Source organism: Tamandua tetradactyla, chromosome 17, assembly GCF_023851605.1.
Source record: "Tamandua tetradactyla isolate mTamTet1 chromosome 17, mTamTet1.pri, whole genome shotgun sequence".
NCBI classification, from domain to species: domain Eukaryota; kingdom Metazoa; phylum Chordata; class Mammalia; order Pilosa; family Myrmecophagidae; genus Tamandua; species Tamandua tetradactyla.
The window spans coordinates 1881701-1893666 of record NC_135343.1 but is presented as its reverse complement, the minus strand read 5'-3'; the positions used below and the strand labels follow the sequence as shown (position 1 = coordinate 1893666).

The 11966-nt window shown below is 51.7% G+C and overlaps 1 protein-coding gene across 5 annotated transcripts in view; it reads right to left on the bottom strand.

Annotated features, from left to right (window-relative positions):
• Window positions 1-8310: 8310 nt before the first annotated feature.
• Window positions 8311-11966, bottom strand: part of NPHP1 (nephrocystin 1) — an 87332-nt gene continuing 83676 nt past the window's right edge. For all 5 annotated transcript variants that reach the window (XM_077133727.1, XM_077133728.1, XM_077133729.1 and 2 more), the window contains 3 exons: window positions 11609-11682; window positions 10342-10386; window positions 8311-8984 (listed from right to left, as the gene is read on the bottom strand). In XM_077133727.1, coding sequence (XP_076989842.1) covers window positions 8715-8984; window positions 10342-10386; window positions 11609-11682 — 389 coding nt within the window. In that variant the 3' untranslated portion in view covers window positions 8311-8714. The remainder of the gene's footprint in view (window positions 8985-10341; window positions 10387-11608; window positions 11683-11966) is intronic.

Genomic DNA, 11966 nt, shown 5'->3' with positions numbered 1-11966 from the left:
CCTGCTCCCGCCCCTCCCACCCTGCATCCCCCAGACCCCAGCTGTGGCTGCCCGGAGCCGGGTCCTTCCTGCGCCCCCGCCCCAGGCCGCGCCCCCTTGGGTTGCCCTGTTCCTCCCCCCTGAGAACTGGCTGACCCCAGTTCCCCCGATGCGGGTGCTCAGGCCTTGGGACCCCTCTGCCTGCCCCGCCCAGCTTCGGCTGTCCTGGCCTCGGCTGTCCTGGCGAGGACCAAACGGGGGAGGATTGCAATTTGGCGCTGCCGGCAAGAGGCCTGGAAGCCAGTGAATTCCAGGCTCCGCCCTCCAGGTGAGCCTAGCCCCACCCCACCTGCCACCTGGCCCCGCCTGCCACCTGGCCCCACCTGCTCACAGGATTAACCAGGCCAGGCCGACGTTTCCCAGGAGTCCACCTGTTTCACTGCTTGTGAAACCTGCGCGTGAACCCTCGGTACTCGCTCTGACTTGATGTGCAACCACATAGTGTGCACATCTTAAGGTAAAGAAGGAAAGCCACCTTCTCCAGGGGGCTGCCCTCCTGCGCAGCAGAGAGCTCACACAGGACCAGGGCCCCGGCCACTGCACTCCTGCGCCCATGGGGGTGTAATAGGAAATGGAGACATTGTTAAAACGAGGCTACTAAAATTGGTATGCTTTAAATGTTTACGTCTAACCTGGTAACAACTGATTATACGACTAAGTGCAGCACAGGAGCCAGGCTGCGCACAGGGAAACTAACTGTACTGCTCAGACGCACACAGGTGGGGAGGCCCCAGTAGGGACCGGGCTTAGTGCTCTCGGACCACCTCGGCTTCAGCACTCTATCCCTGGGGCTGTGGGTGTGGCCGCACTTGGAGACAAGGTCAAAGGCCATGTGTAGGCCTTGGGGAAGGGCAGGCCCGAGGGGGGGCCCCTGGACTCCCCCGCACAGGGCCTGCAGGTCCCCCTGCCTGGAGCTGGAGATTAGAGGGTCGTCCTGACACCCACGTAAGCAGTCATTGGCACCGCTGGCTGGAGTTCCCCGTTCTTCACTTGTTAGTTGGAGAGGATTAAATGAGATCTAGGAAAGCATCTGGGACCTGCTGGCTTATGGCAGACACTTCATAAGTACTTGTTTATCTGCTTGGAATCCTGAAACCACTTCTCTTCTGGCGATCGTTCCTTTCTACAGCAAGACCTGCACCTTCTCTGGTTAGTGTTTTCATTCCAATTAAAAAAAATTGTTTTTGTTGATGTATGACACACTCGTTGGAAAAGTGCACGAAACCTACAGACTGTGAAACCACGGTCCTGATCAGAACATGGAACAGTGGCCGTCCCTCCTAACCAGGCCTCCCTCCCCCGGGGGCAGCCGCTCTGACCTCTCACCCCACAGACGGGCTCTGCCTGGGCTGAAGGATCCTGTCTGGGTTCTGTCACGTTTGGCTTCCTCCACCTGCTGCTGGTCTGTGAGGCTCCGCTATGTCGCTGTGCGACGCTGTAGCTCACTGAGTGCTCTCTGGGGCCCCAGTGAAGGAGCCCACTACACTGTATGTATCCACTTTACACTCAGGGACTTTTGGGTTCTTTCTACTTGGGGTAATTATGAATAATGCATAGTACTGCTCAGAGCATGCTACAACATGTATTTGTGTGTGTACGTATGCACTTTTGCTGCGAGTGGAAGTACGGCCACACGGCATGTGTTTTTAGCAATAATGTCAAACTATTTTCCAAAGTAGTCGAACGATTTATATTTCCACCAACAATGTATGCAAGTTATAGTTGCTTATAAACAGTATTTGCATGCAGAATCCCCTTGATGCTTGCGTGGTAGACATTTTTCCATCCTTTTACTTCTCATTTACCTATAGCACTACACTTAGAGCAGCTTGTGTGTGTGTGCGTGCATGATCTAATTTGATTTTTTTAAAAAATCCATTTGAAAATTACTGTTTTACTTGGATGTTTAAATCATTTACAATTAATAAAATTATCTATATGCTTGGATTTACATCTACCATTTTTTGTTTTCTATTTGTTTGCTCTATATTTCATTCCTCTGATCCCTCTTTCTTGCATTCTTTTGGGTTTTCTCAATATTTTTAGTGTTCCATTTAAATTCATCTATTGGGGTTTTTACTTTATCTCATATTATTTTAGAAGTTGCTCTGGGAAGTACAATCTACATAGTTAATTTTGAACAATATACTCAGAATTAATATTTTACCAAAACCTTTCCACCATTAGTCCCTTTACTTTCTTGCCTTTAAGTTTAGCTGTCACGTGTTATATCTACATACATTCAAAACCGACAGTCAGTCTTGCTTTCAGCCCTCACATGTATTTTAAAGAACTTAAGAGAAAAACATAGTCTATTATATTTACCCAAATATTTACTATTTACGTTGCTGTTCTTTGTTCCTAAAGCCCCAGGCTTCTCTCTGGGGTCATCCTCTGCTGTCTGAAGACCCCCCGCAGCGTCTCTGTGAAGCAGGTGTGCTGGTCATGCACTCTTAGTTTTCTGGTCATGCTCTCTCCGTTTTCTTTCATCTGAGAATGTCTTTGTTTCACCTTCACTCCGGAAAGATATTTTTCTGGTGTTTAGAATTCTAGGTTGATAACTTTTCTTTCTTTTTTGTAGACTATGGAATTCTGGGTTGATTTTTTTTCCTTTCAGTACGACTCCTGGCCTCTCTAGTTTCTGATGAGAAATCCACATCATTCAAATGGTTATTCTCTATATGTAATGCATTTTTCTCTGACTGCTCTCAAGGTTTTTTCTCTGTCTTTAGTTTTAACTATTTGATTATGACATAGCCGGGCATGGATTTCATTGAGCTTATCCTGTTTGGTCTTCACTGAGCTTCCTACCTTTGTATCTTTCCCAAAATTGGGGGATTTTTCAGTCATTATTTCTTATAACATTTTTTCTGTGCTACACACTTTTTCTTCCTCTGGGACTCTGACGATATGAATATTAGACCTTTGATACTGCCCCACAGGTTCCTGAGGATCTGTTAATTTTTTTCCAATATACCCCCCTCTGTTATTCAGATTGGAAACGCATACTAATCCATTTTTAAGTTCACTGACTCTTTCCTTATCATCTTTATTTAGTCTATCAACTAAATTTTACAATTTTGGTTAGTATATATTTTCATTTTGGTTCTTTTTTGTACCGTCTGTCTTTCTATTCATTGCAAAGTGTTTGTCCTTACTTCTTAGAGCATAGCTACGAGAGCTGCTTTGATGTCTCGATTCCAACACTTGTATCACCTTCAAGCTGATATCGCTTTCTAAGTGCCCTTTCTCTCAACTCCACATCTTCAACAATTTCAGGCCCTTGTATATAAAACGAAATCAAAGACCCAGAAACCTTTTTTTTCCCTTTTAAATCAGTGACCTCATGGATTTTGTTTTACAACTTATGGAAAATGGTGTGATGATACTGCTGGTAAAACAGGAGGTTGGCAGCAGACAGACCTCCTCAAACAGGCAAGTTAAAGGGAACTGCCAGCTGTTAGTACCTGTGAAACGAGAAGAATTTGGTATATCGGAGGCTCCAGAAGCGCCCTACTGCCCGGACAAGCACTTGCTACATGAAGTTTAGGCTGTAAAAACACCACTCCTGAGCTGTCTCTCATCTAGATTTTAGCACCGTTTTTTTTTTTTTTCCATTTTGCTTTTTATGGACTGAAGTATATAAAAGAACCAGGGTCCAGAGGCAGGTGACGTAGTCCTTAACCTTGCTGAAATCCTTAAGTTCTTCATTCATAAACTTCACTTAAAGGACCAAAATTTCCAGCCCTCTTTTATAAAGATTCCTGCCCACATCCCTGATGGCAAAGACTCTCACTTCCCCATGGGTGACAGAGACTCGGGCCTGGATGGGACGGGGTGCAGATGGCTGCCCGCACACCTGGTCACACAGCCCCCCAGCTGCTGCTGCACCTGAAATTCCTTACTCCCTGCATCCATTGAGTCTTTGGCTTTGTCACAGCAATGCATGGTGCACTGGGTCAAGTGGTCCTGAAAATTCTCCAATTCATGGTCACCAGGACTTGGGCGAGAGCCGGAGGCGCATGGCAGTGCTCAGTGCACTGATGCACTTGCTGCATGGATGCCTGGCTGTCCTGGCAACAGCTGCGTTGCACCAGAATATGAAGCCCTGCATCTTCCGGATATTCTCTCTCCATGCTCTTCCCCATGGAGTCCCCTGCCCCCGGCAGGTGCTCGGAGCTGCTGCAGCTCCGCCACGGCGACTCTGCGCAGCCACCTGCTGCACCGGTGCCACATGGACTCAAGTTGGTATCTCAATTGTCCTTTGTCTTTTTCCTTGAGAAATGTTGAGATTTTCTTGGCTATTCAAATATCAAGCAATCTGGGGGTTCCCATTGCGTTTTCTGAGCTATGGCTCCACTGTCAGTTCAGCTTTCAAGGCTTTGTGGTGCTTCAGGTGAGGCTTGATCCAGTAATGCAAACAAAGCTCCCAAGGCCCCATATCCTGTCAGCTTTGCCCTCTCTGCATCTGGCTTTATTGTCCACCTCATATGGTACCCCCCATGCCCACCCCCCACCAAACATGCATGCCACCAGACCGCACATCTCTCCCGATACTGAACAGTGAATGAGAGTTTTCTGGTGAGAAAATCTTCTGGAATTTGCTCCCTTGGCCCATTTGCAATCCTGTCACGGTAACCAAGGAAGAGGGTTGTGCTCACCTGCTTAAGGCAGTCAGAGCCTGTTCCCAGAGATGGGATAAAAGGTGTGCATGCGTGCGTGCGTGTGTGTGTGCGTGTGTGTGTTGGGGGGGGCTGTCCTCCAGAAGGGACCAAGAGAGACACAGATGGGCACTGGCTGGAAAAAGCCAGGTGTCCACTACAACGAGTTTCCGATGCAGAGAGAACAGCCCCTGTCTGGGCACACTGCAGGGTGACATGCCCGCAGGTGCTAGCGTGCTGGTTCAGGTGGAGCCGAACACACCTTCCACCTTTGCACACCAAGGCCACTTTGATGCCCAAACACCCAAGGCCAAGGTTAGGGAGACAGCTGGGGTGTGTGCTGTGTCTGCAACCGCCAGGCAGAACTGAGTCTGGTTCCCGGTGACTCTGGAACCATGTGACACAGCACATGTCAAGGGTCACAGGAGCGCAGCCAGGAAAGACAACAGACTCCCTGGGATAACGTTTGGGTCATCTGAGATACCTACCTGGAGAAGGGACAAAAAACGTGGAACCTGTTTGGCTATTCCCTAACGTGGCCTATTAGAAAGGTGAAGTTCTTCTTCGCATGAGTAGGTTAAGGTCCTGTCTGCCTTCTCAAGTAGGAGATGGAGGCCGCAGCAGAGGGACTCAGCATCGGGCCCTGACGACCCTGCTCCACCCTGCTGTGTGCACACCTCATGGGCCTCACTCAGTGCTAGCCACTCCCGAGTCAGAAACCCTGTGCCTCCACTCTCCTGGGAAGGGGCAGCCTTCCGTCACAGTGCACGCCCCCCTGCACCCATCTCTCCCTGCCCAAGTCTGCCAGGGTCCTGTGTAGATAGGTGTTGAGACGGCAGGTCTGGACATTAAGGGACACCGTGTTATCAAGTCCACGTGTTCCTAGTTCCAGAGACCAAGCGGTGGGAGTTCGGATGGTGAGGGATTCATCCGGAAGTTATCTGCATCTAGTTGGTCCCCAAATTCAGAGAATGGAGTCTGGGGAGGGGGAGTCAGAGAGGGGATGCCTGGCCACGCCATGAGCCCTGGGCCTGCCAGTGCTGTGGAACTTAAAATGTGACAGCCCCTGCCCGCGGGGCACCTGTGGGACTGCCTCGCACCCACGCCTCCTGGGAGCTCGTGTGGGCCCGTGTCGGCACTGCGCCCGCCGTAGCTGCAAAACCCGGTGCCCCACAGACACCTGCTGAACAAGTGAATGGACAGACAGGCAGGTACAAGTCTTAAGTAAGAAGGGCTCTGTCTCTTTTTGTTTTGAGGAAACAGAAAACAAAGTGGCCAGGTAACAGCTCACTCTGATCGCCTCCAGCACCAGCTTGGAGAGCTTCCCACAGGAGGCAGCTGAGCCAGCCCCTGGCAGGGAGCGTCCCACAGCCCTGCAAAGGGAGGTCCCTCCCGGGCATATGATGCTTGTAGCACCCTCCTTTTTAAACTGACGGGCTTCCCGGATGCTACTGGGTTGGCGAGTCAAACCTGCTCAGGATGTAGGTGGTATGATGATGTCTCCTGGTTCTACTGCAGACAACCATGCAGCTGCAGCGCCCATGCCTCGGCCCTGCGACCTCCTGCCCAAGCACCAGGCGAGGGACCCCCCCACTCTTCCCCTGTCCGGGAAGGCATGGGCCCCGCAGTTCACAGTAGAGCAGCCCCCACTGCCCCCTCCACCCCTTCCCCACTGATGCAGGCAGTTGGCAAACGCCTGCTGGTAGCCCCGCCCGCTCCCGCCACGGTTCTGGGGTTAATTCAGCGCCTTGCTCAGTCCTGCTCCTTGACACAGACCCTGGAGGACTCATTTCCAGGAAGCTTTGGGCTCCTTGACAACCTTTTCCTGTTTTGGAAGCTAAAACGTGGTATTTTAAAAGCCAGAGAGGTTTCATTGTTAAGAAAAGAAAAAAGATTCCACAGGCTCAAGAGAGACACTGGAGCCTCTATCGGCAGAGGCCCCCCCGCCCCAGGACCTGTCTCGCCTCTGGGCTCAGCAGCACCGAAACTGTTTCTCTCACATCCCTGCGCTTTTTCCGTGTGCCAGAAACCAAGAGGCTGTCCACATTCATCAGCTCAGGACACATTCCCAAACGCACATGCCCTAAGGAAAGCCCGCTCTCTTCCTTCATGCTGCACATGCACTGAAAGGAAATCACAGCAGTGTTTACTTTCAAAACACCCCACCCTGGCTTAATGCTAAGAACAAGTCAAATGGCTAAAAAATAAAAATGAAAAGGTACAAATTAGGAATCAAATTTCCTACAGAAAAAAGACCTTCACAATGGGGGGGGGGGGGTGACATGGTTTCAAGTTCCTTCAAAGAGAACTGCAAAGGACTAGGGGGTGGCGACTCTACAAGGGGGTGGGGGACATGCCCCCCACCCACCCTAGCTACATCTAAGGTGGCAGGACCCCCTACCTCTACCTAAAGAGGTGGAACCCCACCTCCACTTAAAGATGCAGGACCCCCCACCTCCACAAAGAGGCAGGACCCCCCACCTCCACCTAAAGAGGCAGAACTCCCACCTCCACCTAAAGAGGCGGGACCCCCCACCTCCACCTAAAGAGGCGGGACCCCCACCTCCACAAAAAGAGGTGGGAGCCCCCACCTCCACCTAAAGAGGCGGGACTCCCCACCTCCACCTAAAGAGGCGGGACTCCCCACCTCCACCTAAAGAGGCGGGACCCCCACCTCCACAAAAAGAGGTGGGAGCCCCCACCTCCACCTAAAGAGGTGGGACCCCCCCCACCTCCACCTAAAGAGGCGGGACCCCCCCACCTCCACCACCATTTAGGAGGCAGCGCCCGCTCCCTCTGAGCGGAGACAGAGAGGCTTCCCTGGGCATAGTACCTGAAAGCTGCATTGTGATGAGCAGAAGATGGGGTCCAGGCTGCAGCCCTCAGAGCATGAAGGGTGAGGCCGGCTGGAACCAGCTCCTGGAGACCCAGGGCATGGCTTCTCTGAGCCACATTCTCACCTGAGCACATGGGCGGGAGCCCTCTTGTGCAGCGTGAACTCTGAGGCTGGCCCCAGGTAAGTTTAGGCCGAGGGTTTGGGGCAAGTTCACGAAGATGCAGCGCAGAGGTCCACAGCACGAGGATTCCCCCAAAGAAGTGCCCTTTGTAAGGCAGCCATCAGAAAGGCACCTCAGAGGACACTGACTATTTCAGTTGAGCCCCTTCTGCTTCCATCTGATTCAGGTGCCTCCTCGTGCTTTATTTCCATGGGAATTCTTAGCGGTCGCACTGGGAGGGCGTCCCCAGGCAGTGGGCCTCAGCAGTGGCTCTCTGCTCACCTTGGGCAGGGCCTCCCTGCCCCCGGCCTGTCCACGCAGCAGTGAAGGGAAAGGAAGGGCAGCTCCGGGGCCGCGGGGCCGGGTGGGCGCCTGGTGGGCACGACATGCCAACCTCAGAGGCCTCCAGGAGGCCCTGCTGCCCGCCTGTGGCAGGGCCCCTCAGATGCGGCCTGCTGGGTCTTGGTCTTTCGTTTCTGAAAGACCATTATTTACTACATGGGGTTAAAGGCAAAGCTAGATTTTCCTTTTGTACCTAATTAAAATAAGTCACATTCAAATATTAGACTGAATTAAGTGACTAAGAACATAACTTAGATTCGCCTGATCTCCCCTTCACACCGCAGCATACATTTTATTAGCAGTAATCATAAATAGTCTGGATACGAGACCTTCATCAGATACATGATTTGCAAATATTTTCTTCCATTTTGTGGGCTGTCTTCACATTCCCAAGAAACCACAAATTCAGCTTTTCATAAAAGCTTACTTTTATGCAGCTCTATAGATAAAGCCAACTTAGAATTTAGTTTTTGAAAAAAATTCTCTTTAAATTTAGAGATAACTGTACGTATTTCTTTTAAAAATTTACTTTGTTTAAAAACATACTCAAATTATTGGATAATATTTCTGACAAAATATGTCCTGTACCAAAAAAAGAGGAAAACCTGAATCCGAATGTGAGTTACTTATGTTTCCGGAAGGTTCCGTGGGAGTGGCGCATCGTGCCCACCCAGGGTCAGGCTGCGTTCTTTCTGGTCTCCCCTAAGAAGTCGTAGGTCTGCTCTGAGAGGGTGAAAGCAGGGTGGGCTCCTGGCGACAGCAGGGCCCGGAGGGCGCCGTCACTGCCCTGCTCCTGCTGCAGGAAGCTGGCGATGGCCCGCCACCGTGCTGCCTCCGTCTCCTCCTCGGCCCACCTGGGCGCGGGTAGCCGTGTGGAGTGCAGCAGCGGGTACGCGCAGTCGTGGTAGACCAAGAGGAACGTGGCTTTCAGGAACTCTCTGTCTCTCTGCAAAACACGACCATGACGAATAACCATGAGCAGATTCACCACGTCACTCTTCAAGCATTAAATTCTGTGACCTCTGTAGGCTGACAGCCCCCTGGGGGGCCTGGGGCCTGCGGCTGGGGGGTGGCGAGGGGCAGCGTGGGCAGGGATGAGCCCCCGTTCCCCCCTGGGCTTCCACAGGGCGAGCCCCACACACTCCAACAGGGGATCGGGTGTGGAAGCCAAATTCCAGCCACAGGGTGTGGTCCCAGGTCAGTAACACCAGACACAACGTGAGTGCTGCTGTCCCCACATGGTGCCCTTACGGCCTCAGGGACCACTGTCCGGCTGTTCTAGGAGGGAGGGGGCGTTCTGCATGAACCAAAGGAAAAGAGAGCCGAGGACTGTGACCCTGCCTGCTTGTCCCCTTCAGCAGTGTCTGGGAGGACGCCCCTGGCTCTGGGGGTTCAGACCCTCCCCAGGTGACAAGGAAATGGCCATACTCTCCTCCCAGACAGGTACTGAAGCTGCCAGGTGAGGCTGTGGTCCAGGGAGCAGGGCAGGCAGGGTGGGCAGAGGCTGGGAAAACGCAGCAGGAGAGACCCAAGCCCACCCGACCTGCACACCATTAAAGCTGCCAGTTTTGGGAAAGGCCAAAGGTCAAATAGAAGCTCAAATAAGGACATACTTGCTATAATTATTATTTTAATTGTAGCATTTTCACTTTGTTCTCCCAAGTTCCTTGCAGATAATTAACACTTTAGGTCAACAGTCAGCAGACCACGGCCTGTGGGCCAAATCCAGGCTACCAGTGCTTCTGTGGACACTTCAATAGGCGCACAGCCACGATCAGGGTTTCTGCATCCTGCCCTGTGATGGCGGAGCTGACAGGGTCCCGCAGGGCCCCAGATGCTCCCCCCGGCCTCTGGAGCCCACTACACCCTAGATAAGCAAGGCCAAAGCACCGGCCACTGAGTCCCACGAGCCCTGTTTCGGAACCACCATGCATCTGTTTCATATAGGAAACAGCTCAGGCCGAACTTCTGGTTCCTTCTCCTCACCTGAAAATCTGAAAGAAGGATTTTCAGAAGTAAAGGGATTTTTTCTTAATGATGGAAATCTGATAGCTAACTCCCAGGGAGACTTTGGTTTAAAAACTTCCCTTGATTAAATAAAACTCAGTGATCTGCTTTGATCCCGTGTTTCTCTCCATGAAGCTGGTTCCTGCATCGGAACCCCCTACTTGGGATGTGTCTGCATATGTGATGACGCAGGTCACTGGGTGAGAAGGGTCACGGGCACGGCCACTGCAGCCAACAGCAAGCTGAGGTGAGACACTGCAGCGTGGTGCTAAGTCCGGCGTGGAAAATCTTATTACCTTCTCTGATCTTTTTAGCATGCTTTCTTTCTCAGCCCATGCACTCTACAAAGTAAATAAAAATATTATATTAGTTAGATTATTCATGAGTCTTTGCCACACTTTCACAATTTCACTCTGTACTATACACTTACGAAAACAGCTTAAAACACAGTACAAAATCTATAGGTGTAAGAAGTGAATCCTTTATCAATGATCTATTTCTAACAATCCATAACCAGACTGACGAGGCAGATGTATCAATGAAAGCCATCCTGTTAGTCTGTGATTATTATGAGTTGAAACCAGTTTAAAAACATAATCAATGAAACACGAGTGTATCCTGAAGACTGCACAGGCAGCATCGAAACACAAAGCAGCAGCAAACCTTCAAGGTGAGGCAGTCATGAAAATGGGGAAGAACACTGCCTAGTGATTCTCCACAGTTCGTCTGTGGGCGTGGGGGGTGACGATGCCTGGGGGGGGGGGGAATCCCCGTGCAGCTCTGCAAGTAAACGTCTCCCATCTGCCCACAAGGCTTCCCCAAAGCTTCTTTAAACAAATAAAAAGCCCAGAGCTCAATTATTCCAGCAGGAGAATGCATCAAAGCCCAGCACAGGCCAGTTCCCAGCGAACTCCAGGTCTGGGGAGATCGTGACAGTTCCAGAGCTGCCCACCCTGGGCCTGTTTGGGGCCTGCCTACAGGGTCCTCCTGCTGGCACCCACCTCGCTGGCCACACGGCGGGTCAGACCTTCCTTGGGAAGCAGGCCCCAGGGTGGGGGCACTGAGAGGTCCACCTCTCGCCAAGAGGGCACGGGCTGTGCAGGCGGTGAGCCCCATCCTGGGACACCAACAGGTGTGAGCGGGAAAGAAGTGCCCGGTGGGTCTGCACTGGTGGGTCTCAGAGAGCAAGAAGAGGGTCCTCGGGGCGAAATCCCACCCGAGCAGAGCCGCACCGCTTTACCAAAGAGGCTGGTGCCATTATTATTAAAACACCAGTAAAAATGACAGGTGTGGCCTCTCTCCTGAAAGTTTCATTGACTTATCTAACCATTTTGGATTTTGCTCTTAAGACAAAATCAGTGGGTGTTCGAAGCCAGGGAACAAGCCCTGCCCTGCCCACTGGCCTGGGAGGCAGCCCTGGGGGCACATTTATACCAAGACTGGAAGGATGGGCCTGGGCCCGTGGGCAGGGGTTGGGCAGCTCCAGGAAAAGCAACCTGGGGCGGTGACAAAATTCTAGGGAGCTCAGACCCCCGAGAAGCAGCAGGTGTGCCCACCACGTACCCTGAGGGCGTCCATGAGGTCAGGCTGCTCCAGGAGCCTGGGAAAGGTGGCCAGCACAGGGTCACTGATCAAATCTGAAAGGCAGAGGGACAGAAAGGGGGTCACAGAGGCTTCACTCCACACTCTACTGAAACAGATGCTTTGCACATGCACTTGAATTAAAATTATTGCTCCAGATGACTTGTTGACAACACATTCTACAGATTTCCACGTTTAGGCGTGTTCCAAGCTGCCCCCCAGACCACCTGCCCCCACCCTCACACGGTCCGGACTTCTGAGGGGGTCTTGTCCAAAACGGATGGGGCCGTTCGGTGAGAGGTGAAGTGGTCAGGAACAGAATAAGACTAGAATGTTTTTC